General features: G+C 37.8%; 1 protein-coding gene across 6 annotated transcripts in view; it reads left to right on the plus strand.

The window, feature by feature from the left end:
• The window catches only part of NCOA7 (nuclear receptor coactivator 7), a 127,362-nt gene that overhangs the window by 70,126 nt on the left and 29,938 nt on the right, over window positions 1–27,298 (plus strand). For 5 of the 6 annotated variants that reach the window (XM_008572532.1, XM_008572531.1, XM_008572536.1 and 2 more), the window contains exons 5-10: window positions 6,292–6,399; window positions 10,446–10,559; window positions 11,395–11,520; window positions 13,072–13,256; window positions 17,391–18,436; window positions 19,107–19,275. In XM_008572532.1, the coding sequence (XP_008570754.1) occupies window positions 6,292–6,399; window positions 10,446–10,559; window positions 11,395–11,520; window positions 13,072–13,256; window positions 17,391–18,436; window positions 19,107–19,275 (1,748 nt within the window). The remainder of the gene's footprint in view (window positions 1–6,291; window positions 6,400–10,445; window positions 10,560–11,394; window positions 11,521–13,071; window positions 13,257–17,390; window positions 18,437–19,106; window positions 19,276–27,298) is intronic. The other variant, XM_008572535.1, reaches the window with a different exon arrangement.

The following is a 27,298-nucleotide window of genomic DNA, read 5'->3' on the forward strand; positions in this document are numbered from 1 at the left end:
CCCCCCCCCCCCCCACACACACAGAGACTACACATCCTGACCTTTAGGTGCATTCCTCTTGTGTGCTCATTAAGTAATGAACCTTCTGAAGACCTGTTCTAGGTCATTTCTTTTCCCTCCAATTTTTCTCCCCCTGCCAATCTCGTGTAAACCAATGACTTGAGGATATGAGGGTGACCTGGCTGCACCATCTGTCACCCCATTGAACGCCAGCATTGATTAAGCTGATCAGGCTGGCTAGGCAGGTATCCCCTTCTTCTCTTACCCTTCCATTTGCATCCCCCTGGAAGGTGATTTAAAAAGGAGAACCTTCCTTGATAGATGAGGACTGTTTTGAGGTCAAGGGTGTACTAGTAGCTGTGTTCCCCTGCTAGAACCTCCAAACAAACTGATGAATTACCTTTGATATGGCAGTGACTACCAATTTTAAGCCTCCATCCCTGACATCCTTTCTGAGTTCTAAAGCCATATATTTAGTCTCCTACTCTACATGTCTACTTCATCCTCTATGCTTGGTTTTTTTTCAAGAATAAATGGCTCCATCATCCATACATGCATAAACCAGACCCTTATCCTTGACATCTTCTTCCTTTTCTCTCTCTCTCTCTCTCTCTCTCTCTCTCTCTCTCTCTCTCTCTCTCTCTCTCTCTCTCTCTCTCTCTCTCTCTCTTTGGCAGTTAGCCAGCTTCTTCCTTTATTCTCCACATTCATTCCTACCTTCTGTGATAATCCAGTAAGTCTATGCCACATCACTTCATTTTACACTCTTACAGAATCTTGTTCCTTTATATAATTTGTCTCAGTTTAACATTATTGATTCATTGGTGTGATTGTTATTTTAATATCTACCTCATGCCTTAATTCATGTGTCTGTCACTACAACTCCGCTCTGTATGTCATGTACTCATCTCTCCCACTGCACCATGAGCTCCTAGAGGCCAGGAGTTATATTTTATCCTAGGCTTGGCACAAAGTGGGTACTCGTTACCGATCTATTTTAACTCATGAAATAGCAATTTTGAGGAGTGTTCTCTTTGACTTATTTTATTTTATTTATTTAATTTACTTTTTGGTGGCTGGCCAGTACAGGGATCTGAACCCTTGACATTGGTGTTTAGCATCTCCTTGACTTCTAAGAAGACATTAAGTGCTGTTGCCATTGCCTGGTTGTGTTTTCCTAATGTGTACTTATTTTATGCTCATTATTTGTATGCCATATCAGACACTGTATAAGGCAAGCAGAAGCAGCAAGACCTGACCCTTCCCTTGTGTTTCTTTTGGAATGCCGCATCTTCTCCAAGCTTCTGTAGAGTTACATTGAAGAGCTCTGGCACAGGCGTTTCATGCCCAGTGCTCTGTGAACATATCTAGGCATCTTTGTGGCATTTATAGACCCTGTCATTTTCAGAAAGGATTTGGGGTGATTATATTGCTCATTACCACTGTCTAAAATGTGTTGTTGATCCTCATACACACAGTGCAATTCTTATCTCAAAACAGACACTCATGAAGTGTTGGGTTAAATTGTTTATTATTAATAACTAACAATATTAGCAGTATGATTCATAAGCCCCTCCAAAGAATCGAGAAGCACTGTTTGCTGAGTTGCTTCATATAAGTGTATACTAAGCAATTCACTGAGTAAAAATCAACCCCCAAATTAATTAATAAATGAAATAAGTAATCAAATTAGTAATGCAGATATGCCCATTTGTTTGATTTATATGTTATGTAGATTACTTTTATTTGGCAAGCTACTTTTGTATTTGTCATTGGAAGTAAAAGGTGACATAATTTTGTGTATAGAGGACCTGCTCGCAGTTACTAGATTGCTTATGTATTAGTCTGTTTATGTTGCTTATAATAAAATACCTGAAACTGGGTGATTTATAAGGAAAAATGACATTTATTGCTTACAGTTTCTCAGGCTGGGGAGTCCAAAGTCCATCTGGTGGTGGCAGCAGTGACCCAGGGGTCTCACATTGCAAGGTGGTGGAAGCAGAGAGAGCAAGAGAGAGAAAGAGAGACAGACAGACTCTCCTCTTCTTTTAAAGCCCTCAGAACCACACCCCTGACCCCCATTTTTAATCCATTCACTACTGCACAGTCCTACAATCCAATCACCTCTTCAAGGCTCCAACTTTCAATTACCATAATAGGATTTTCCACCCTCTTAACAGTTACAGTGGGGGCTAAGTTTCTAATACATAAAACATGGGGGATACAATTCAAACTTCAATGAGTTTTGGGTAGACATAATTCAATCCACTACATTCTGCCCCTGGCCCCCCAAAACTTTTGTCCTTTTCACATACAAATGCATTCATTTTATCCCCAAAGTCTTAACTCGTTTCAACTCAAAAGTCCAAAGTTCAAAGTCCCATCTGTGAAATCAATACAAGTTATCTACTTCCAAGATACAATGGTGGGACAAACATAGGGTACATATTCCCATTCCAAAAGGGAGAAATAGGCCAAAAGAAAGGAGTAGCAGGTCCCAAGCAAGTCCAAAACCCAGCAGGGCAGGCATTAAATCTCAAAGCTGGTGAATCTGGTAACTTGATTCAATGTTCAACGTCCTCTGCACGCTGGCGTGGGGGTTGGGTCCCCAAGTCCTCCGGCAGCTCCATTCCTATGGCTTTCCTGGTCTCAGGTGATGCTTTAGATCTTGCAGGCTGGCGTTGCACGCTGGTAGCTCCTAAGGTCTGGGGTCTCCATGGTGGTCCCACTCTCACGGCTCCACTAGGCATGGTGCTGATGGGATTTCTCTGCTGCAACTCCAACTCCACGTTTCCACTCGACATTGCTCTAGCAAAGGCTGTCTGCGGTGACTCCACCCCTGCAACAGATCTCTTCCTGGATCCCCAGACTTTTCCATACATCCTGTGAAATAAGGGTGGAGGTTCCCAGGCCTCCACAGCTCTAGCATTCCGCAAGCCTGCAGACCTAACACCACATGAATGCCACCAAGGCTTCCAGCTTGTGTCTTTTAAACCCGTGGGTCCAGCCACACCTGGGGCCAATTTAGCGATGGCTGCAACAGTCAAAGCAGTTGGGGTGCTGGTGCTGGAACCAGCTTCCCAAGGTGGTCCTGGGCAGTGAGCCCGTGGAGGGCACCTCAGGCCTGTTCCCCAAGACCATTCTGTCTCCCTAGGCATATGGGCCTGAAGTGGAAGAGTTGGGCCCAGAGGCTTCTGCAATGCCTTCAGGGCCTTTTTCTCCTTCTCTTGATAATCCGTTTCTTTTTTTTTTTCCTTTTTGTCTTTTTTCGTGTCCGGCAACGGATCGCAACCCTCGGTGTCGCGCCCATACCGGACCGGGACCGGCAATGGGATCGCAACCCTTGGTGTTGCACCCGCACCTCGCTCAGCCAGTGAGTGGGAACCGGTCTGTATGTGGGATCCGAACCCTCGGCGGGAGTGCCGCCACGCTCCCAAGCGGCGCACTGTAACAGTGCGCCACCGTTCCGGCCCCTAATCCGTTTCTTTTGTACTAATCTTCTTAGCTAATAGTTGCTGGGCTGCACCATTGCATACTCTCTGCTTCTGTACCACTTGGCCAGGCTGCAAATTCTCTAAATTTTTGCACTCTGCTTCCCTTTTAAATTCTGGCTTTATGTCATACATTTGCCACCATAACTCAGCATAGGCTGTTACAAGTAGCCATGCAACTTCCGTAATGCTTTGCTGCTTAGAAATTTTTTCTGCCAAGTACTCTGGTTCACAACTCCTAAGTTCCAACTTCCACAAAGTCCTAGGGCATGGACAAAATGCAGCCAAGTTCTTTGCCAGTTCACGGCAAGGGTGATCTTTGCTCCAGTTTCCAATAAACTCCTCCTTATTTCTGAGACCTCTTTAGAATGGTCTTTACTGTCCATATTTCTATCAGCATTCTGCTCACCACCACATAACCAGTCTCTAAGACAGTCCAAATATTTGCTTGTCTTTTTGGCTTCTTCTGAGTTCTCCAAACTCCTCCAACCTTTCCTCAACACCCAGTTCCAAAGCTGTCTCCACATTTTCAAGTATTTGTTATAAGCAACACCCCACTTCTCTGGTACCAATTTTCTGTATTCCGTTTATGTTGCTTATAATAAAATGCCTGAAACTGGTTGATTTATAAAGAAAAATGACATTTATTGCTTATAGATCTCACATTGCAAGATGGTAGAAGCAGAGAGCAAGAGAGAGAGAGAGAGAGAGAGACAGACTCTCCTCTTTTTTTAAAGCCCTCAGAACCATACCCCTGACCACTATTTTTAATCCATTCGCTACCGCATGGTCCTACAATCCAATTACCTCTTCAAGGCTTCAACTTTCAATTACCATAATAGGGTTTCCCACTCTCTTTTTTTTTTTTGAGACCGGCTGCACCGCGCTCAGCCAGTGAGCGCTGTGAGCGCACCGGTCATCCTCGTGCAGCGGGAGCGCTGCTGCGCTCCCAGCGCCACACTCTCCTGAGTGAGCCACGGGTTCGGCCCTCCCACTCTCTTAACAGTCACAGTGGGGACTAAGTTTCTAATATGTAAAACATGGGAGATACAATTCAAGCTTCAATGAGTTTGGGGGGGATATGATTCAGTCCACTACAGCTTATATTGCTCCTGAGTTGTGGACGTTCAAGCATTCTGATTTAGTTTCAAGCATTTACTGATACTAGCATACCTCTTAGAGTCTGTGGCCTAATTCTGTATGTTTTATCCTCATGTAGTAACTCCAGATTGTTGAAGTTTTTCTCTTTCCCTGAACCCCATTACAAGCTTTATTTATAAAACTATGAAGCAAATTTATTGATCAATTACTGTGAAGTAAGTGCTATAATGCAGATATTACAGTTATCTGTATTTGATGGATGAACAAGACACGCAGAAGTTAAGCAAATGGCCAAAGGTCATATAGCTAGCAAGTGGCAGATCTGGAATTCAAATCTAGGAGTCTGGCTTTAGAATCTGCATTCTCAACCTGTGTCTTGTACTTTCTCCAAATCTTGAAAACCTCAGTATTTGAATGTATTACATAAATGTCTAATATTAGAAAAAAAAATTTTTAACTCTTTTTTGGTTTGTTTTTTATGGAGATGATTTTGCCCAGTGTAGAGGTAGGGGCATATATGTTTACTTAAGTTTTCAATGATTCTTAAATATATATATATATATTTATATCCTAATTTGTTCTAGAAAGGCTTTGAAGCTGTTTCACTGTAATCTATAATTATAACCTTTGATTAGTCTGAGACAGTTTATCTAGTTGGTGGGTTTTTGATACTGAGGGCAGTGGTGGATTTAATTATACTTCTACATCTCTACCTTTTCACTGGTCCACATCCTAGTTCAGCCTCTTCAAATCTCCACATAATTCAAGGCTCGCCTAGTGGAGCCAATTCTGCTTACATGATCAGCCACCAGTCTGGACCCGGGGCAATAGATGGAAACTTCCATCGGTGGTATTCATCAGAGTGACCTCGTACTAGTTAGTCCATCCAGTGACTCTGGACAGGGAGTCCATCGTGTCCTATTGACATGACCACAAGCAGCCAGCTTCTTTCTGGGGGAAGCTTTCTTGCTATGATGGTTCTCATCTTCTCACTGCCCTCTATTGCTGTTTCTCCTCTATTACAGAAGGAAGGAAAAGTATACACCTAGAACATATGTCACAAGTTTTATATAGATTTAGAGAATAGCACTAATTTGGCTGACCATGGAAACTTGTCACTTTAATGACAGTGAACAATTATTGGTAGACAATCCCAATTTCTTTCAGATTTCCTTGCATCCACAGTATTCATTTGCCAACTATTTGAGTGCCCTTTATGTGTCAGGCACTGTGCTAAGTGATGCAGAAAACAGCCATTAACAGGCCACTGTCCAGGAACTTACAGTGCAGTGAAGAGACAGGCAAATAGAAAATTGTAAGAGAAGTAGTAGCCCCACTTCCCCTGTGGATGGGTACCGTGTGTATGTTTTATTTCTTTTCTTATTACAGTGTTGTGCTGTATACCTCATGGACCTCTACTCCATACACCTAAATTGTGCCAAAGTACAATTAGAAATCTATTAGTGGACAGTGAAACATGAAGATGAGGAATCCCAGAAATGAATTACACTTAAGACCTTGCTTTTACATGATTTTATTAAGAATTGAGAACATATCCACTCTGTTTCATAGTAAATCTGGGTGAAACTATTACTTTTTCATTCACTTGTATCATGAACAGATTAGTGTTGTCTATCTAAAGGAATTTTTTTTTTTTTGCTTTATGTATTGAATCTGGTTTTTTTAATTATTATTCTAGGCTGGAAGCCAGGACACCTTGAACTCCATAGCACTGAAGTTTAACATCACTCCCAATAAATTAGTGGAACTGAATAAACTTTTCACACATACTATTGTTCCAGGCCAGGTAATTATTTTCTTGTTGCATATGACTTTAGAATTGTCCGTTTATCTTATATTGCTGTTTTTTGATGCCTCACTCTGGGTGTCACAGGATTATCATCATTAATGTGCATTGGTTCAGTCTTTCCTCTCCTTTAGAACCAAGAATTCCGAAAGCATCCTAGTACTTATAAACTGTTCAGAGATGAATACTTTGCAAATGATTAACGCATTAAAGTATCATTAGTTTATGTAGTATAGTAGGTGTTTCCTAGGGCATCAAGAAAAGTTCTAAATTAATGTGACTTTTTTTTCCCTGTCAAATATAACACAGGCATTCTTAGAACGTTTAATGCAGAATTGAAAGTTTCAATTTAGTCCACTCGTCTGGGGTACATTATGGCCATTGTTTTGTTTTAAATTACGCAGAATTTTTGTCATTTTTGTTTCAATTTGATGCTATGACAAGAATGGCCAGTCTGGCCAAAGACAGAGACATTCAGCAGGACCGTCAACAAAACGCCACCCCAGTTTTTTCCAGGTTTTTAGTACTTTGTCAGACTGAATGAAATTGACAAACTGTGTAATTTTGCTACCCTAGTTTAATCCAGTAAGTCGTTTTTAGTGCCCTCTACGTGATGAGATATTCTTGTGTCTCCACTATAAAATGACATTCAGTCAATAAATTAAAATGTCTCAGTCACTGAAGGAACTTAGCTGAGGTTAAGTATCCAGTCCCAGCCACAGAATTGTTTGGTTGCCATGAGCATATTTGGGTTTCATTGTTGACTTACTAGACCATCTTCCTGCATCTCTACGTTATAGTGACATTTCATTCTTTCAGGAAAGATAATGCTACTTTTAAGCACGACTTCATTTGGGTAGTGATGATATTCTTCTTTGCATTTTTTTCAAAAGCAACACATGAGGCCTGTATGGCCACAAGTTGGCCATTTTGTACTGTACTGGTTTTTGTATTTATGTTCTTATTGAAAGGAGAAATTAGTGTACTGCCAGTACCAGGTAAGTGGGGGGAAACCTGCATTAAAACTTTTCAAAACAATAAATTTTCATCTCTAGGAAAAGTAACAGACAGAACTTAATCTCTTTCGTTGTTGGGCTTATCTTCTAATTTGGGGTATTGCTGCATAGTGTGTAACTGACCTATAGCAGAGAGCCTAGGCTTATATTTACTAATTCCAGGCTGAAGACTGTAGTCACTGGAACTTAGTAAAGTAACTTAGGGTGATTCCTTATACTGTGTCCATAAACAAAATAGTTGATTGGTACTAGATTAAGGTTCAGTAGCCAATAGGAGTATAAGGACTGTTTTAATATGTCTACTGTAATGGTAAAAATATCAGAAATAGGAGCCCCAAAGCTTTGTTTCTGTCTGGCCATGTATTAGCTACATGACTTGGACAAGTAACTTCCTATTGTGGATTTCTGTTTCCTAATCTCTGAAATTAGGGGTTGGGCCATGTATGTCAGATGTCTCTTCTAGCCTTTATTGTTTGTGGTGTCTAGCCCTTAGAGAACTAAACAGTTAAGTGCTGTCCCAGAACCCCTCTAAACCGGTGATTTTTGCTGGCAAAAATGAGGAATTGAGAAGAGTGAAATAGACTGAAGGGATTTCAAAATCTGAAGATGACCTTTTGCTGTGAAGGATTTTTAAATACTCTATCTTGGTTCCTGGAGGGGTGGGTATCCCTCTCATCTCGGTAGATCTGATTAATAATAACCAGTTTGATCTGCTTTGGTTCCAGAACATTTGAGACTCGCCTTCCTAGGTTTGATTTGATGATCACCTTGAAGTAGAAAACTGGTCTGGCTGGGTCAGTGACTACTTGTTCAGAGGAGGGTACCTAGGAGCTTATTAAACTAAGATCTTACTCTAGACTTTTTGTTACTTCAAAAGACAGAAAACAGGGCCGGCCCCATGGCTCACTCGGTAGAGTGCAGTGCTGATAGCGCCGAGGCCATGGGTTCGGATCCTATATAGGGATGGCCGGTGTGCTCACTGGCTGAGCGTGGTGTGGACAGCACCGAGCTGAGGGTTGTGATCCCCTTACCATTCAAAAAAAAAAAAAAAAAGACAGAAAACAAAATCAGACAAACTTAAAAAAAAATTACTGAGGCTTAAAATATTTTTAGTATGTCCTGAGTTGGGCCATTAGTTCTGCTACTTACATATATCAAATTTGAAATCATGTTTAAACAATTTACTTTTATAAGTAATTTATCTTGAGCACATTCTAAAGCTGCCTTGTTGATATATAATATTTTAAGATGTTTTTATATTCATGGGACACCTTGGCTACATGTGCTTAAAATTTTTTTTCTAGGCTAAAATGATAGCTTTGCTTTATAGTGAAGGAAGTGAAGGACCTCAAATTTCCATTTGCCTATGTGTTGGAGCAAACCCAGAATTATTTTCTAAACGCAGTAGGAAAACTTGACACCTGCCTATGATCCGGGAACTCATTTCCCTCTTGAGGTAGTATGTGTTCTGGCTGAGATTCCCAGCTTTTAAATGTCACCTCTATCTACAGTGCAGTTAACTGTTTAAGCATAAGAATTATCCCTTCAATTCAGCATTTGGAATGTGTCAGACAGTAGAATCTCAATCTGTGTTGCCTGGTATTTTTCAAGAGTTCAGGTACAGACAATAATATTAATGGAGAATTGCTTAGGAAAAATGCAATCCATTCATTCCTTTAGTTTAGCTATGTAAGGTAAATAAGAGAGCTGTATATCAAAACCACATAATTATAGTCCTTTCTAAACTGCTTTTACAGAACTCTAAACTTTGTCATTTGCTGTTGACCTGTATTGAAGATGTTATAAAGAAAAATTTTTTTAAATTTATTGTATTTACTGTTAGTACATCACTGAGGACAAATAGTTCAGTCTAGGATATCCTTTTTTATGAGACTCCATGAGAAAATACTTGTATTTCTGGGAAACTGGTTTGTTTTTATCATGGAAATTGAATTCTGCTAACCAAAGATGTCTGTCTTTCTGCATGGGTTATATGGAAACTCAGAGCCAGTTTTATGGGCCAACTCTCAATGAGTGTTTAGTAATTTTGGAGCATATATTTTCAGTAGTAATCAGTCCTTACCTTATATTACCTTAGCTTTGATTTTCCCACCTTTATCTTAATGTGTCTATTGTTCTTGCCTCAGATATTTTCTGGATTGAAGTGAGGTTTAAATAACTAAAGTTAAAACAGAAATATGACTGGAAGGATGGGAAACACTGAATAACAATATTGATCAGTGATCAGTTGTTATATAATTAGCTTTTAATTATGTTTTATAACATTAAAGGTCATCATTTTAAGTTTATATTTGATATATGCCAAAATGTAGCATGTCTCATGAAAAGAGTGTTGAACAACAGGATCATAATAAATTCAGAGGTGGAAGATGTGTGCACTAAATTTCAGGAACCAGAATATTTTGTAGAAGGAAGCTATTTTGTACAATTTGTTGGGGAATTTTTATTTTTTAGATGATCCAGACATTGATGGAAGAGAAAGTATTGGGATTATTGTATTAATATTACCTTGTATACTTTATCATATGAGGACCTACTACTTTAGCATTCAGGGCCTGCTAGGAGTTAGCAAGCCTGGATTTGTTCCATGTCTACCTGACACAGGTATTATGTTTAGAAGCATGCCATGCTTCTTTCTCCTTGATTCCCTTATACTGTTCGTCCCCTTTCCTGGAAGTCTCTCCTTTCCCTCACATCCAATTCCCATTTACTCTTCAAGGCTTCACATGGCCTTCCCAGAATACTCACCACCTGCTCTCCCCTTTATTTGACCCCCTGTAGTATCTACAGATGTGTTCCATACCCTTTGACGTAAACACATTGATATTGCTGAGTATCATTTCATGGATTAGTGTAGAAGACCTCAAGTTGCTTATGAGATCTGTGAAAGCCAACTAGGTCTTAGTCATGCACTGAGCATGACACAGTGCAGAGAATGACTTCTCTAAACACTTATTAGTGGTTTGCCTGATTCTTGGTATTCACCCAGCTCCTCTTTCCCACTCTTAGGTCCTTTTTGTGCCAGATGCCAACTTTCCGTCCAGTACTTTAAGGCTATCCTCATCCAGTCCTGGTGCTACTGTCTCTCCTTCATCATCAGATGCAGAATATGATAAACTGCCTGTATGTATGTTATGCACTTCATGCACTGAAGTTCATTTTTATCAAAAAGATTTTGAGTTGTGGGCCGGCCTGGTGGCGCACTGCTACAGTGCGCCGCTTGGGAGCGCGGCAGCGCTCCCGCTGAGGGTTCGGATCCCACATACAGACTGGCCGCTCACTGGCTGAGCGAGGTGTGGGCGCAGCACGGAGGGCTGCAATCCCGTTGCCGGTCCCGGTCCGGTATGGGCGCAACACTGAGGGTTGCGATCCGTTGCCGGACACGAAAAAAGACAAAATAAATAAATAAATAAATAAAAAAGATTTTGAGTTGTACAATTCAACCTGTTATTTTTCACAAAATTATGTCTGAAGTCCCCCCCCACAAAGCGGTGGACTTAGGTAATCTGTCATTAGTTGAGAGAATGCATCCTCTGCAAGAGAAACATGTTCATATTTAAGTTCTCAAAGGCAAAAATGTGTAGTAATGTGTAAAGGTACGAAGTAAAACTCCTAATGAGATGAATAGTTTATTTGAACCCTTTCTTTTTCTAGAGAATTTTAATCATGAGTCTAATATGAATTCTTTTATTTAGGTTGCTTTCTAAAGATATGAAATGTCTTTACACTTTTATGGGTTTATACATATGCTTTTGTTTCTTAAAAAAGCATTAGTTTGATTTGGATACCTATTGTTGTATTTGTGATATTTTTGAAAGACAACAGACATTTGCTTTTTTTAATGTCATGATAAATAGAAACAATATACTTACTGGGAACTTATGTGTCTTGATTTATACACATAATTTGTTTTGAAACAATGCTTTTATTTGAGTTTGGAAACTTTTGCTTTCACAAGGATGCTGACTTGGCACGAAAGGCCTTAAAACCCATTGAAAGAGTCTTATCATCTAATTCTGAAGAAGATGAGCCAGGCGTGGTGAAATTTCTAAAAATGAATTGTCGATACTTCACGGATGGAAAGGTATATGGCAATGTAATTTGTTTCCTTTTCCTGGAATCTATGGGAAACTAAACCAGGTTACAAGTTACTGGAAGGGAGGTCACATTAAAATATCTTACACAAAGTTTCAGTTTCAGATTTGATAGCATCCATTAGTTTTACTCTGTTAGATGCCAGGCATTTTATTTATTGAACGTGATCATTGAGTGGATGTGTGATTCTTTGTGACCTTGGATGTATCATTTTATCTTTCAATTCTTGACCTATAAATTGTTAGAGAGATAGTTTGCTGTTTAACAGCAAACACTGGGGTCAGACTCACTGAATTTAAATTCCAACTCCACTACCCACTAGCTCTGAGACCATGGGCAAGGTATTTAAATTTTCTAAGTTTCTACTTTCCTCATCTATGAAATAAGAAACAATAATAAATTTAACTAATAGGATATGGTAATTGAAAGAGATAATTCATGTAAAGAGTTTAGCACCTAATCTGGAAAATGGTAAGTTCTCAACCTGTGTTTCCTATTGGTGATGCTAGTATTAAAAATAAAGTCTGCTGTGTCATGTTTTTTATTGTTGGTGTTTTTTGATTCTTGGTGGTTTTTTCTTGTTTGTTTGTTTTGTTTTGTTTTGTTTTTTACAAAGAACTAATCCAGCTTTCAGTGAGCCTCTGAAGAAGGAGCTATGTTGATACAAAGTGATTTTCTGTGATTATACTAGAGACTTCATATCAGGTTCGAAATAATAGGAAAATATGTTATTGATGTACATTTGTAACTTTTGCAAATAAGTAATGCCTGAAATACAAAACTTTTCAGAAAGATGATCGCTAGACTCATTAAGAATACCAAAATAAATTATTTACCTAATGGGCATTATCTGTATCTTGCCATCCATGGTAGCCAATATCCCTGTGGCTGTTAAGTTATATAACATAATTTGACCAAGCTTCAGACTTTAAGATCACACCAGGCTACTGCTTTTTTATTTTAATTTCCATAGTTCAGCTATATTTGCTCTGGCTGCAACAATTATATATTTTTATTTATGTTGAATTTGGCTGGATGTGGGCTTCCTAAGTATTTTAGAGAAAAATACTGGGACTACTCTTTGGCACCATGACCCTGAGACAGCTGTTCCCTTAGCATGGACCATGCACTTGTTAGACATGTGGTAAAGACTTGCTAAGTGAATTGAAAAGCACCATGCTCTTGATCAAAAAAGCACTTGGGAGAGCCACTCTCATTTTACGGAGAACTAGGGAATCTGAGATGTGCATGTGGGAACTGGGATCACACCGCAGTTGTACTGTTGTGGCAGCTGTACTAGGACCAGGCTCAGGTGATTTCCACAGGGACACAAGTCCATTTTGCCTGCCTCGCCACTGAGCACCCATCATTGCATTTCTTCAGCTTGTTTTTTTAGCACTCAGAGACAGCAAGTGATGGCGTAGGCAACTGTGGTTCACAAAGTCAGTGGCATAGCAGTGTAAGTTAATTAAAGCTTCTGTGGTGGTTGCTGAAAGCATGTTTGCCTGAAGTGATTCTGTCCTGTCCCTTTCTCCTGCAGGGTGTGGTTGGAGGTGTCATGATTGTCACTCCTAACAACATCATGTTTGACCCTCATAAGTCCGATCCCCTGGTTATTGAAAATGGGTGTGAGGAGTATGGCCTCATCTGCCCCATGGAAGAGGTTGTCTCCATTGCGCTCTACAATGACATTTCCCACATGAAGATCAAAGATGCTTTACCATCGTAAGACACATTTCTTTGCTTACCCCAATAAAGGGGTGTTGAGAGAATTAAATGCAATTAAAAATGAGGGCATTTGCAGGATGGAGGGATTGTGTAGAGGTGAATTCAGAGGTGGAAGATGTGTGCACTAAATTTAAAGAATAGAAAAATGAGAAGAAATGGAAACAATAAAGTCAGTGAGAGGGGAAAGTTGAACATATAAAGGTTTAAAGGAGAAGAGCAAAAAAGCCAGTATGTAAAAATGGTATTCATTTGGCTTATTTTTCTGAAAAGTAATGCATTTTTTTAATGAATTTATGAAAGAAGAAATGACATTTCTGTGAAAGAATTTTAGTTCGATTATCAATAACAGCATAATGTTTCCTTCTGGGTTTAATTAAGGAGAGTTATGTTTGCCATAATTTAAATTCTAGGAAAGGCAGTCTCTCTTCCTCTCCTAATCCTGCATGGAAAGAGGTTTGAGTAGACAGTATGGTAGCCACCTCCCCTGTGGTGTGAATGGGGGAGTAATATTGGTTTGCTTTTTCTCTGAAATGTTGGTGATTATTCCTTTAGTTCTGATTACTTTTGCCTTACAATACTAGGTGTATTGTAAAAAAGGGAGTTCCCCATGAAGAAAGAGAAAGAGTTAAGAAAGCTTAGGGACTCGATTAAACTATAGGGATAATCTGATTCTGGTTGTCCTTTTGCCAGTATGTCGTTTTTCTACAAATGCCAGCAGTAAAAATCTTTAAAACCCCTCAGTAGATTCTAACAGTGCAGAGGGAAACTAGCTCTCAGGACTCATATGAAAAGAAGGTAGGGGAACTAGGGAATTAACCCAGACACTGAGTCCCTGGGGGGTTATACCAGCAGGTTCACATGGACTCCTGCTGTCCTTAGCATCTGATCCAACTCAGCCTGTACCCAACCCCAAGCCACAGAAACTACCACCAGAACACGGGCACTGAGGTAGTTTCTAAGTTGTGCTGCCAGAAGTGTTCAAGTGACAGGTTTAGGGTTTAGGAGGTGTGTAGCAGTTGAGGCAGCACTGCGTGATGATTAGGAGTGGAACCAGACTGCCTGGGATTCCCAGGCTCCATGACCTACATGAGTTACTCAGTCTGTGTCTCAGTTTCCTCATCTGTAAAATGAAGTTAATAGTATTCTTCAGCTTACAGGGCCGCTGTAAGCACTAAATGCATTGCTATACCAACAATCTTAGAAAATAGCCTGGTGCTTGGTAAGTGTAGGCAGTTATTATTTGAACTTTTACTTTATGTTTGAAACTCTCTCCATTCATTGTTCCATGGGAATCTTGTTATCCATGTGGATTGAGGCTTCTAATGCATCTTAGTGTGTGCCTCTTTTGCGCCAAGGACACGAAGATGAGTGGGTCATGGCCCTGCCCTCAAGGAACCTGCAGTCTACGGGTGCAGCAGACACATGGAGAGAAGTCGTAATTAAATGGCACTGTAAACATAGAAGTGCACACAGCATTTCATGAGAACCCATGGAAGGGAATGTCTAGCTGCCTTGGAATCTTAGATTGGAAGGAGGAGAGGAAGTGATAGAGCTAGTTTTGGAAAGGAGTGAATATTGGATTCTCTGTGACAAGAAGAAAGAAAATTAGAATAGGTAAAGATATAGTTAGGTCTAGAAGTGAATGGCCAAACAGATAGGAGCATTTCTTGCCAGAAGGTGGCTTCTAACTGAGTAGTACTACTCATATTGTACAGCTCCAGCCTAGGATATTAAGTATTCTGTCTAATAGTAGAAAGGGAGATACATCTTTACAGAAAAATTTCTCTCAGTGTGAGATTATGTTTAATGATCTAGGATACAGGAATAATGCTGTGACTTGGGGGAAGAGAAGAGAGTTAAGAAGTGGCTCCTAATTTGTTGAAATTATTTCAGGGTTGTGCATTGATTCCTGCCTTGGATGCAGGCATATAAAGGATTTCTAGTCTAATGAACATTATGTGCCCAAATGAGCAAGACAGAATGTGTGAGTGCAATCTGTGAAATAAACTTTGTATTGTCTTCAGAAGTCCATTGACTGTTTAAAATTGGTTAATATGTCATTATTACTAAAAGTTTAACGGTAAAACAATAAATACAAATTATTTAGCTGCAGTGTGCAAATAGTTTCTAAAAGCGTGTGTGTGGTATAAAAATCTCTATCCTCACCTTCAAGTTTCGTATTTTTTTCATGCGTGTGCAGGACGTTTTGTAACTCCAGCTGCCGCAGAGAGTAGGAGGGGAACAACTGAAGCAATTATTGATTGTCATTAGGTGCCTGACTAAGTCCAGAAAACATTAATTAACAACAGCGCCAGTTGACACCATTATGTACTTTGCCTCAGAAGCGCTTGGCAGCTGCAGTGCAGAAAAAGCAGATGGCTAAATTAATCCCAAGTAGGGAATTGGCAGCTTGAATTAGGTAGAAGAGAAGGGGAGGTGGGCAGGTAATTTAGGAGGCTAATTAGAATGCAGCTAAATGTATGCTTTGTGGGGTCAAGCTAGGTAAGGATGGACGCAGTGAGAAAGGGGCTTGGATGTTTATGGAAGAAAGTTTTGCATCTTAATCAAGTATGTGAAGAGCTGAGCTTCTTTCATACAGCCCGTAATATGCCAAATTAAATATTGAGTTCCAATATGGAGATTATGCCACATTAAACTAACTTTTTTGACTGAAGAATTGAAGCATCCTTAACATTTCCTGGGATGCTAGTGTTGGGAAGAACATTTTGTGTACACAAATTCCTGCAGAACAGAGACCGTCACAATCATATTTTAGAATATGGCACTTACAGGCTCAATGAATGCTTACTGAATTAAAATGAATTATGAATTAAAGACGCTTTTTAAAGCATTTGTCAGAGCCTGACAATTACATAGGCTTTTTTTTATGTTGGAAAAAGCATGAACATTTCATGCAAGTGATTTATAAAATAACTTTAGGGAGACAGTCTTCTTGTAACTTGAGAACTGCTTGATACTTTGTTGCTTTATTGTCATAACCACTTGTTTCGAAGCCAGAGTAATAGATAAAGTATCACCTGAAAATGATCTTGCCTTTTTTAAAATTTAAATATTTCTGAAATTTAAAATGTTATTTTTATTTTTAAAAAGCTCTTTTATATCTCTGCATTTCGACTCAATAGAGGCACGACTACTAGTAGTGATAAGTAGAAATATGGGGTTACTCAAGATATTTCCAGTCATAGTTTAAAAAGTATGTGTGATCATTTATTTTAAGCTCAGGAGAACATTTTTAATCAATATTTTCATGTAATTCAAATCTGTTCAGTAAAGCATCTGTTATTAAGGAAAAATAACGGACTACATCTGAAGACAACATGTTTCAGCTGATAAACCAGTTGCCCCATTGCCATAAAGTAAAGTGATATTGTTATAAAGTAAAAGAGATGTTTAATTAAGAAATTTAAGTTAAATATTATAAATAAGATGTTTTTTGATAAGGTTTGCTTCTCTAAATTTTTAAACTGTAAAATGGAGCTACTGCTATATATCCACAATAATAGTGGAAGCTTCCTCTTGCAGCTCCTTTGGGAGAAGAAGGGTGTCTGTTATTGGAAGCATCAGAATCTAAGCCATGAAACCCAGAGTCAGGGTTCAAGGTCAGTCACTTTATATAGTGCAGTTAAATGATTAGCTACTAAGTCAATGAGTCTTTCAGAATTAATGTATTGTTTGCTTTACTATTTTATAAAATGGAAACACATTGAATATTTAAGGAATTGTAGTCACTGGTACTAAAATATTTCTTCTGCTTTGTCCTTTCCTTTATGAAAATTGGAAACATTATTATTTCATACTTAAAAATCTCATGAGTGACATCTCCATGTTCATATGTAACTCCCAAAACCATTCATGTGTTTCTAGTAGGATATGCAGCTCTCATGGTTCATTCTTTCACCATTTCCTTTAGTTGACTTATATTTTATTTTGAAGTCAATTTCTTGATTTCATTTTCATACTCTGTAATCATTTAAACATAAATTTAAGTTGCGGTATATTTATGTTTTGGTTTTTAGTTGGGTTTTGGTTTTTTTTTTTTTGCCTTTCCTCCATTTTGGTTTTGGTTTTATTTTTAACATTCCATGTGCACCCACCATTTTTCCCCAACAGTGACCTACCTCAGGATCTTTGTCCTCTGTACAGGCCTGGAGAATGGGAAGACCTGGCTTCAGAAAAGGATATCAACCCATTCAGTAAATTCAAATCCATCAACAAGGAAAAACGTCAGCAGAATGGAGAGAAAACCATTACTTCGGATTCCAAATCAACAGGACCTTTGGAGAAGTCAACAGAATACACACATACAAAGCCCTCAAGCAGCTCTGTGTCAGAAAAATTAAAGAAACTGGAATCCTCTAGGGAGACAACCAGTGGATCTCCCACAGTGACTAAGCTCAGCAGGGAACCTTCTGACACTCACTCTGCATTTGAATCTACAGCCAAAGAAAACTCCCTTTTAGGGGAAGATGATGACTTTGTTGACTTGGAAGACCTTTCTTCTCAAACTGATAGTGGAATGGACAAAAGAGACACCTCGAAGGAGTGCCTTTCTCTTGACCCAGAGGAGCAAAAGAAGGCTGAGTCACAAATAACCAGTTCTGCTGTAGAAATGCAGGTGCAGTCAGCCCTGAACTTTCCAGGAACAGAGAGTGATGCTGAACTGAAGGGGGCCCTAGATCTAGAAACTTGTGAGAAGCAAGATATTATGCCAGAAGTGGACAAGCAGTCTGGTTCTCCAGAGAGCCAGGTGGAAAACACATTGAACATACATGAAGATCTTGATAAAGTTAAACTTATTGAATATTACCTAAATAAGAATAAAGAAGGGTCACGGTTACCTGAAAATTTGCAAAAGGCACAATTAAGTGATGGTAAAAATATTGAATCAATGGGAATAGACATCACCCTTAGTAGTTCTCTTCCCCAGGCAGGTGACCCCCCAACTGAGGGCAATAACAAGACAGATAAAACCTGGGTGAAGGAAAGAGAGTCCCTTGCACTGAAACTAGACTCTTCTACAGAAGGAAATATGACCAAAGAGTCTCTAGACTCTTCTTTGGAATATACTGTGGACAACAGCTGTCAGGGTGCACAAATGGATAATAAATCTGAAATTCAGTTATGGCTATTAAAGAGAATTCAGGTACCTATTGAAGGTAAGCTGTTTTCCTTTAATGTCTTTATATTCTGCTGCATAATTGCCTTTCTAAAACTTGCAATGTAATAGCAAAAGTAGTACAATTATTTGAGAGCAGGGTTTTCTCAGAGTGTATTCTTGTTGATAGCATTAATAATTGGGAAAAAAAATTAGCAAGATATGATATCTGTTCTGGAACTCGAACCATGATATAGATTTCCAGATTTCTGCTTCAAAAGTAGTTTACTTTTTAAAAAATCTTTTAAGTAACTTTCCCTTTTCCCCTTGAATTTCTAAAAACCTCAAGGAGTTTAAAATGTTTTTAAAGAGATTTCAGTTCTAAACGGAATTGTATTATGGTGTAATTGAGTCCTTAGTACCGTTCATTAATATGTATTCTTGTGGATTGTCTCACTTCTTCGTTTTTTGCTATTGTATTGGTTTTTATGCTTATTTCTGGTATGTATCATCTCATGATGTAGTCCAACCTGAAACATCCCAGGTTTTTCCCTTTTGTGCTGAGGAAGTTCTGAAATATTCATTAGTCTTAATATAATGTAGTTGTCTGATGTTTCTGCCATATGTTTTGACAAAGAGAGGACTAGACACTATTCTTTCTAAGTTGGAAAGTTTTATTGTCACCTGTTTATTGTCAATATTAAGGGAGGTTTTTTTCATGTGTGATTCAGATATACTTCCTTCAAAAGAAGAGAAAAGCAAGACCCCACCCATGTTTCTGTGCATCAAAGTGGGAAAACCAATGAGGAAGTCCTTTGCCACTCACACTGCAGCCATGGTCCAGCAGTACGGCAAACGAAGAAAGCAGCCCGAGTACTGGTTTGCTGTTCCTCGGGAGAGGTGAGTTTGGCTAAAATGGAAAGTCTGTTGGTGAATTTGATTCTAATCACATTTTGATATTCTTTGTCTTAAAATACTTAGTTTTATTCTGGAATAAGATCTTTCTCTTATTTGTAGATTTTAGAATTTCAAGAAAGTTATTATTTGAGTGGCTTTTTGCTTAAGGGTGGTTTTAATAAAGCAAAGATGAGGTCATCATAGGCACTGTGTGCTGAACCACTTTCCTAACTCTGTACCCAGTTGATTTTTAAATGAAAGAAGATTTAGACATTCTCAAGTGCCGGTATTCGGAAGTGCTCTTCTGTTGAGAATAATGGAATACCATGGAGCAGATCCAAACCGCTCTAAGTGCAGTAAAGCAGCATGATTGCAATTTCTAAAGTGCTTATAATTCTAGGGAACGAAAGATTCTTTGGCCCTATGGAGGGAGTATCTGTGACTCAGCAGCATGAGAAATGTGGCGTGTGATCTCCTGGTTGGAGGGGCCATATATCTCTAGAGAGTTTTATATTTTTAAATTACCAACGAAGATATTTTATTGGTTATGTGACAGTCAAGGATAGCAGGGATAGTGGCATAGAAATTCTTCATCAGTACATCATTGAGGATGTCCTTATAGTAAAAATATTTTGGAAATACTCTTTTTAGAAAAAAAAACAAGTGTTTTCCTTTTGTATACGTAGAATAAAAATGTCTTTCAAAAGTGTTACAATCAGTTTTCAAAATTGTTAAACCCACACATTTTGCCTTTTCCTAACTGGTCATCAAACATCATCATCTGGGTAGACCTTTTGACTTAACACACCTGCCAAGAACAAATACACTCAGCAAGCTTCCTTGGCATGAATTCTCAATGAAACAAAATTAGATTCTGAGCAAGGGCACACGGTCTGGCTGATAATTTGCCAGAATGATAATTCTCATCAAGAGAGTTGTCTCATTTTAAAAAATTATAGTTTAATGTGCAGAATAATAAGATTTTTATTAATGAATTTGCTAATAGCTTTTCTCTGTCTTAGACACAAATCCACATTAACATGAATACTAAACATAATTTGTTTTGCATTTAAGTGATATAGTCTTTACCTATGCCTACAACCCCCACAGTATCTCACTGAAGTTTTAAACTAAGGATACTGGAGAGAAAAAAAAGTGTCTTTTGTTATTATTTAAAAATGTTTCAGCAAACTACATACATTTCTGAAGGCCCGTTAAAATTGGGGTCCTAGAATTAGAAATTTCACAGCTGAACAGTTCCTTAGGATTTTACCGATTCCTGATTTTATAGGTGAGGAAAACAAAGCCCTGAAACTTTCAGCCACATTGTGCGTAGTGTGGACTTTCGTCATCTATCAGAAAAATTACGTATCATATATATCACATTTTCTCTGGGAAAATGTTTTGTTTATAATATAAGAAAATAGGGCTTGTTTTCAATTTTATTATTTATAATGGGCCTGTGTAGAATAATTGTAGCGATCCCACACATGTAATTATTTTACTGTCATTCTTTAACACAGAAGAAATCCTTAATACTGAAATAGTACTTCTCTTTGAATGCTTGTACATGAGGTTTTTGTGAGCTTTTTGAAGTAGGTCACTTATTAAATTCTACTGTATTGTATTTTTATAGTGTCCGTGACTTATCTGTCTTTGGGTAGCAAAAAACCTGTAATACTTATTTTTTTTTCTTTGACTAATTATTAATCAAAGATTTTCTTGGAAGCACTATATCACACTGTGTTAATAACAAAAGGGTTTTTTCGTGTAAATGTTAAAAAATTTTGTTGTAATTGTTTCTTTATGTATTTGCATGTCTACCTGCTCTAAAGGAGCCCACATTTTAGTATAAGAGGACAAAGATGGGACAGTACTATAGTTAATTTCTATCTAGACCTCTAAGTGCACAGTAAGAAATAAACTCATTTTCATTTCCACTGTATGAAATTCTTCAGGATTTAAGGCTTGACAGAATCTTTAATGGGGAGCTAAGAAGTGGCATGCAGTGCTTTTCTCACTCTAATAATAATTTCTAGATTCCCTTGCTACATCAAACTTAACGTTTCTACTTGCCTTTCTGTATAAGGATCCAAGTATCTATTGGAGTTTTGGCAGCAGGGTGAGGTCACCCTAGCAATGTCTTCCTTCCTAGGTTAATGTTTCATTATTCCTCTCTATTGTTCCCAATACTTTTTTTTTTTAAGGTTTGCTATCTCCTTTTTGTTATATTACTACAAAGAAATTAACTCTACCAAATCACTCCTTCTTCCTTTACGATGTGCTCTATGGGTTGCTTAACTCCATCATGCAATGAATAGTTCACCAAGTAAGAAAATGGGGAGAAGAGGGCAGGGAAGGCAGTGATGAAAACCCTGCATAGTCTCTCTTTATCTCCTTTGTTTTTGGTGGGTGTTTTTCCCCACAGCAATTCTTATTAAATTTTAGATACTAGAAATTAGAGATGTGAAGTAATTAAAAACTGTCTAAATACATAATAGTTGTATTTATCTTGGTAGAACTTGTCACAAGATCTAAGACCACTGTGAGTCCAGGAAAGTTGGCAGTTTCTTCTTGTACATCTGCCACTTAAAACATACTCAGATTCACTGGGGATTAAGTGCATGTCAACCGCAGAATGAGGTGCTTCTCCGGAATCAGCTGAGGATGACAGTGGTGTACTTGGAAGATTTGCAGTTTTCAGAACTCAATCTGTAAGCCTGGGAGATCTGGCTTTTCCTACTCTCACTTTTGGTGCTAATTTAAACATGAGAACAGTAGATAATTCCATCGTATTCTAATCATCCAGTACAGGATTTCTCAACCTTGGCACTGTTGACATTTTGGGCTGCATGATTCTTTGTTGTGGGGAGATGTCCTGTGAATTGTGGGATGTTTAGCAACATCCATGGCCTTTACCCACTTAGCTACCAGTAATACCTCCCCAAATGTAACAAGCAAAGTATCTCCAGACGTTGCCAAGTGTCCTCTAGAGGACAGAATCGATTCACATTGAAAACTACTGGTTAAGTATTAGCCCTGGGCCTATGCACCGTTTGAAAGTAGTTGTGAGCCACAATAGCTAAATAATTTAGGGACTTAACTACTTAAAACTTTATTGTACTTGAACATATTCACTGTAATTACTTATCTGCATATATTTTGTTTACAAAGCTTAAACTTCTTAAAACCCTTTTTGCAAAGAATTTCATTTAAAAAATGTTTTAACTTCCTTATTTAAATACTATGATTGTCTTTTTTTCCCTTTTATAACAGATGATTTCCTTGTTTAGAAAGAGCCAATAGTTCCTATTCAAATTAAAACTGTTCTCTTTTTTTCCAATTGTTTATGGCTTCTTTATCTCTAAAAAGGTTTTATAATAATTGATTTTATATTATAAAGCCTTTAAAATAAATAAGACGGAAATAATATTAAACAGCAGAAATTATGTAGAATTTGCCAACTCATGCATAACTGTTTAAACCAGGATGAATTAATTGGTTAATGTGATTTGTATAATAAGTAAACTAGTAGGAGAGGGGAAAGGAGAGAAGGAAAGGGAGAAATTATATGATTAAAAAAATTTTGGGGTACTTAATAATTGTGTTAAGATAGTTTTAGCAACACTTGAACATACACATAAGCCAAAAGGAGCAGAATCTATTTCACAATAGATTGTGTGAGGCAGAATCTATTTCACAATTGGCTTTTTTCCTCTTAACATATTGAGCACATTTTCCACACCCCATATACTATGTTATTATATGTATATAAATAATATAGTTAGCATCGCCATTATGTTTTCTGATTGATTTAATCATGCCCCTAGTTTGGATATTAGGTTGTTTTGAATTTTTTGCCATTATAAGCAAAACTACATTAAACATCTTTGTAAAATCCTTCATAGTCTTACCAAGTCAAAGAACATGTTCAAGGTTTTAAATACATGGTGCACATGAAAAAGTGCAGCAGTTTATACACCCACCTGTATAAGAGTGCTCTTTTCCTCACATGCTGGGAAATCTAAGTATTATGATTCTTTATCTCTATCAGTTTGATAGATGAAAAAAGAAACAAATGTAACTTTTAAATGTTTTATGTTAAAGTTGAGTGAGCACTTTTTATATATTTGTTTGATGTAAGATGAGGCCAATAGTGGCCGGAGGGTTTTTATATGACTCCTTTAATAATAAAAAAATTTATTTATGCCTTAATATACAAATGTGTAATACGCTTATTTGTTAAAAATTATTCTAAAATGCCATTTCTCTAGTTAACTTCTAATTATGGTCAGCAAACCTTTGATTTATAAGTTATGTTTTATGTCTGCACACATATTTAGAATAAATTCATCATGTTAAGTTGATAATTCATAATTAATAGTAAGTTAATAAGGTAATTCATAAGTTAAGTTGATTCCGTTTTAGAAAGCATATTTTGTTGCATAATGTCAAGCACAATTGACATTCTCAAGCACCTTGTAATAACTGAGATTTTTGTACTTTCAAATAAAAATGAGTAATGTACACATGAGCACACAGATATCTGTCCTTTTAAAAAGTGCTATCCATGTTATATATGTGTGTCAGATTCTAATTTGTTACCAGTAATAGTATTTTCTGTAGTTTATATTGTTTCTCCAGAGTTCTACATGGTTACCTAGCCCTAAGAATAGATTCAAGTGTTCAAGGCCTCTTTTTTTTTTTTTTTCCTTTTTATCTTTTTTACTGACCGGTAACGGGATCGCAACCCTCGGTGTCACACCCGTACCAGGGAACAGCAACGGGATCGCAACCCTCGGTGTTGGGCCCGCACCGCGCTCAGCCAGTGAGCGGGAACCGGTCTCCACATGGGATCCAAACCCTCGGCGGGAGCGCCGCTGCGTTCCCAAGCGGCGCACTCTCCAGTGCACCACCGGGCCGGAAACCCCCCAGCCCTCATTTTTTTAAAAGGTCATCTCTTCTTTAGGTCAACATTTTCCCAAAGATGTTCAACTACCTTTTCTTTCTCAATACTAACAGATAATTTCCTTGTTTAGAAAAAAACAAATAATTCCTTGATGTAGTTTGGATGTGTTGTCCCCTCCAAAACTCATGTGGAAATTTGATCTCCAATGTGGCAGTGTTGGAAACTGATTGAGTCATGGGGGCGGATCCCTCATGAATAGATTAATGCTCTCCCTGGGGGAGGGGGGATTAATGAGTAAGCTCTCCCTCTATTAGTTCCCGCCAGAGCTCCTTGCTTTTAAAAAGACCCTAGCACCTTCTCTTGCTTCCTCTCGCAATGTGATCTGCTTGTACCCGCCGGCTGCCTGCCACTTTCCACCATGAGTAGAAGCAGCCTGCAGCCCATGCCAGATGCAGCTGTCCCAGAATCGTAAGCCAAATAAACCGCTTTCCTTTATAAATTACCCAGTCTCAGGTATTTCTGTTATAGGAATACAAAACGGACTAAAACATTCCTGTTCAAATTAAAACTGTTCTCTTCTTTCCAATTATTTATGGTCTTTTAATCTCTGAAATGTTTTATAGTAATTGATTTTATATTATCTAGCCTTTAAAATAAGTAAGATGGAAATGGATTAAAGCTAAGTCCCATGGACAAGTAATAGATGTTTCATAGTTAACTATGTTCCATGGTTAGTTTTTAGCTCTATCTAAAGTAGTCTTTTATGCTCATAATTGCCACTCTCTTAATAGGCTTCTGTAGGAATTTAAGTTTTATTTTCTGTTCTCTACTGTTTTTTCTGGTATTGGTATAGCATACAATTTATTTTATCTCCAATTTTAATTTTATGAGATTACTTGGCTATCCACACATACAGTATATTTAAAGCCTGTGTTATTCCAATCTCTTTTGGTTTTAAATTTTTGCTATAGTAAATGCACGTTGGGATTTATTTCTCTTTTGCACATTTTGGGAAGAAGCAGCCAGATATATGAAGACCATATAGTAACCTTTTGGCCACCAAAGCTATATTGCATTGTTAGGAGTGACTAGTTCTTAACAGATCCTTGTAAGGATCTACCTTTTAACTCTCTTTGTATCTTCTGTTTTTTAAAAGTGTTCAATCTTAGTTCTGGAATATTTAGAGTAAAGCCTGAAAGCCATGAGTACTGAGCTTTTCATGATGTGCCATCACTCTGAAATCTTATTCATGTTTAAACTTGTATGTTAAGCTTCATTAGACCCTGATATAATTCTGGTTCCTGAATTGCAGCCTTATAAAATGTATTAGATTATTCTGTTTAAGCACATACTTTTACAGAGATGATACTATGATCCAAAGTAGGATTGCCACTTTTAAAAACTCAAAGGGGATATCAAAGAAATTAACCCACCACGTCAGCTATCAATTTCCCCAGGTCTAAATCAGAGAGGGTTAAGAGGGCAGGCAGAACACTAATTGATGCCCTCGTTGACTGTGCTAAGCACAATGTAAAATAGCTCTGTGTGAGGCCTGTGGTATTATTCCTATTTTACAAGTGAGGAAACGAACACACCGGCTTGAGTTTTAACACTTTGCTCAAAATAGCAAATATCAAATCCAGGACTTATACTCAAATCCATTTGATTTCAAATCTCATTCTCATCACCCTACATCAGAGCAGGCAATTGAAACTATATTAATTATACTCTACTTAGGCTGACAAATCACTGAAATGGGGTTGGGGGAGGGATGCCTTTTACACACAAAGTCATTTCTTGGTTAGTGAGGAAATGGAAATTTGCAGTATCCCCCAGTTTATTCATCTCCTTGGGCATTGCTAAAGTGCCTTCCATCTGGCCAGATGTATTTCAATGAGTATGGGGAGAGGAAGTGGTTGATATTTTATGGATGGCACTCCATGGATACTTCTTAATTGAATTGGTATGGTCTAATCAGAACATTGTATGAAAATAAAGAACTTGAATAAAATTTCCTCTCGACATTTATTCCTGTTTTTCTGTTCTCTGATATTAGATATTTTAATTTAGTTGCAGGTTGGTTCTAGCAGTGGCCCATTATTATAATGAACTTTCATGTGCTATAGTGGTAGCTGGTCAAAAACAAAAAACCAAAATCCCATCCTCCAAAGCTAGTATCACAAGATCCAAGCATCTTATTTTACCTTAATCCAGGTACCTTATTTTACTTTACTCTTATTGTGAACATAGCACTTTGTACCTAAAATACAATTTTCTATTCTCTAGTTCTTCCCCTTAAAGCCTGTTTTGTAACTTATGGCCACAGTAATCTCCTAAAAAGGTATTTTGATCTTGTTGCATTATCCCAAAAATATCTTAAGCCTTCAGGACTATTGTCTAACTCCCTTGTTTATTTTTAAAAGCCCTTTGAAGATTGGCCTACTTTTTCAGCTTCTTCTTGATCTGCTTGAATCTGTAGCTTTACTGACATTGGTTGCTTTATTGACCTCTCCAAAAGTCTAGAGACTTTCTAGCTTGGCACCTTTTCAAACATTGGCACCCTCTATTCTCTACCAGTGCAAATACTTTGTTACAATGACCTCTTCCTATACTGGCAATTACCGTACTTTCCCAACCTACCTTGACTGATGAACAACACACAGGTTCCAGGGGGAGAAATAATATTCTGGCATCCTTACCCCACATAGGAGTATAATACTTAGAAAATACAAAAAGAAGAAGATAAAAATCTCATGGTTTTGTTACACAGAGCTAAATACAATTCATTTTATTTGTGTAGCCTTTCAGCCTTTTTTTTCTATGCATGGATTAATAATACTGTATAGACCATACATATACACTATAACATAAACTACTTATACTTAAAAGAGTATCTTTCTCTGCCATTAAATATTCTATTTGTGTGTATTTAGTAAACGTGCATTACTTTTATAATTGGAAGGAAAATCATAAGAAAGAAATCAATCCTCCTATTAAATTCCTTTTATAATGGGAAGATATCCAAGTCTTAAGGACCCTTATGAACACTGAGCGTTCTAATTCTCAACGTTTTCTTAGAGAATTAGAATTAGTGCATTTTTTTAGTACTTTTCTTAG

The sequence above is a fragment of the Galeopterus variegatus genome, unplaced genomic scaffold (assembly GCF_000696425.1).
Source record: "Galeopterus variegatus unplaced genomic scaffold, G_variegatus-3.0.2 Scaffold804, whole genome shotgun sequence".
Taxonomy (NCBI): domain Eukaryota; kingdom Metazoa; phylum Chordata; class Mammalia; order Dermoptera; family Cynocephalidae; genus Galeopterus; species Galeopterus variegatus.